Here is a 1,705-nt window from a genome sequence, read left to right as displayed (position 1 = left end):
CCCAATGATTGAACAAGCACCCAAGTCAACAAGTTAGCATTAAAATAATAAACTCTCATTATTTAAACATTTTCCTTAGTGTTGAAAACCCTGAAATTCTTCATACATTAGCTGGTCAGTGAATAATTCTACAATTTTCCAGCTCGGATCTTCATCTCATTCATTTATCAAGATAAAGCAAAACGATTAGCTGAGCTGTTATACCTTATACGTGTATCCACACTGCATGTATACCTATATATAAATATATATCAAAATTTCTTTTCTGCTCTCTTCAATGAATATTCTGACCTTCTAATACATTGAAAACTCAGTGACATTTGTCACCATATGCGAAATTGAGCTTTTCTATGGTAATGGAGGCGCCATCAGTTTTGAAGAATCCAAGTTTGAATTACCAGATTAACCAGAAAAGTAGTGACCATCAACATCATCACCATCATCATGCAGCTGCAGATTCAGAAGAGATTCTTGAGAATATATGGGCTAGAGTTATGATGAGCAGTAATAATGGTGGCATGACAGCAGAAAACGCACCAGAATTCTCAAAATCATGGGAAGGACTTCCAAATCTAGATGGAAGGGATGACTCTATGGAGATTCTTCAAAGGCTTCCAAGTTTGGGAAGGTGGATATCAATGGGAGCTGAGGCATGGGAAGAAATTTTAGCTGATTTTCCACAAAACCTTCATCATCATCATCATCATCAAGATACATGCAATAACAATAACAATAGCAATCTGGGAATTTGCAGAAACTTTGAATCCAGTTATAAAATGGTAGAACAGGAAAAAGAAGATGTGAGGGCAAAGAATAAGGAAGGTGAGATCAGAAGACACTACAGAGGAGTGAGAAGAAGGCCATGGGGAAAATATGCAGCAGAAATCAGAGACTCATCAAGGAATGGAGCTAGGCTTTGGCTTGGGACATTTGAGACAGCTGAAGAAGCAGCTTTGGCTTATGATAAAGCAGCTTTGAGGATTAGAGGTCCAAAGGCATATTTGAATTTCCCACTTGACACTGTTGCAAATGCTTTAGGATTTGACCTCAAAAGGGGAAGTGACAGTACTAATCCTAATAATCCTATTATTATTAGTACCAGCTGTGCTTCTTCATCAACTTGTGAAGAGGATTATTCTGCTTGTGGCCGATATGTTGAAAATTGCAACAATTCCAGGAAAAGAAGATTGAGAAATATTGAAGAACCTGAAGCTAATAAAAGGATGGTGAATTTGGGGAATGAATTAGATGTTGTTGTGTTTCAGGACTTGGGGACTGATTATTTGGAAAGTTTACTATCTTCTTTTTGACAAAAAGAAAAAAGTCATCAAAATTCTTAAGGAAAGTTGTAATAGGTAGAACTTATACATATATATATATATATTGAATCTTTTTATTACCAATGACGGACATTTGTATCATCTCTGTTAACTCTTTGCTTTTCTTTCCCTCTTTTCCTTTCCTGTGAAGTGCATATGTGGTGCCTTGCAGAAAAGACCCTAGTAATTTACTACAAACAGAATATGCTTTACTGGCACTTAATTTTGGGATTGGCGGCGCTTTAAAACGCCACCAATGGCACTCACAACATTTTTGAAAAGCACTGCATATTCATTCCCTAAGGTTACTCTCTTAGCATTTTTCAACCCACGTGTACTACCACAAGAAGCGACATTGTCAGCGTTTAAAAGCACTAATCGACACG

At 36.9% G+C, this 1,705-nt stretch overlaps 1 protein-coding gene across 1 annotated transcript; it reads left to right on the top strand.

Annotated features, from left to right (window-relative positions):
- Positions 1-316: 316 nt before the first annotated feature.
- On the top strand, positions 317-1,389 carry LOC129284902 (ethylene-responsive transcription factor 15-like). The gene has a single exon (XM_054920419.1). The coding sequence runs from the start codon at positions 351-353 to the stop codon at positions 1,308-1,310; it is 960 nt and encodes a 319-aa protein (XP_054776394.1). The 5' UTR covers positions 317-350; the 3' UTR covers positions 1,311-1,389.
- The last annotated feature ends 316 nt before the right edge of the window (positions 1,390-1,705 follow it).

Source organism: Prosopis cineraria, unplaced genomic scaffold (assembly GCF_029017545.1).
Source record: "Prosopis cineraria cultivar Desert tree isolate PC_DT_omini unplaced genomic scaffold, ASM2901754v1 PC11, whole genome shotgun sequence".
Taxonomy (NCBI): domain Eukaryota; kingdom Viridiplantae; phylum Streptophyta; class Magnoliopsida; order Fabales; family Fabaceae; genus Prosopis; species Prosopis cineraria.
This window is presented reverse-complemented; position numbering and strand designations above follow the sequence as displayed.

What these genes read in the sequence shown, in the direction of transcription:
- LOC129284902 (XM_054920419.1), top strand. Translation starts at nt 351, where the DNA reads ATGGTAATGGAGGCGCCATCAGTTTTGAAGAATCCAAGTTTGAATTAC.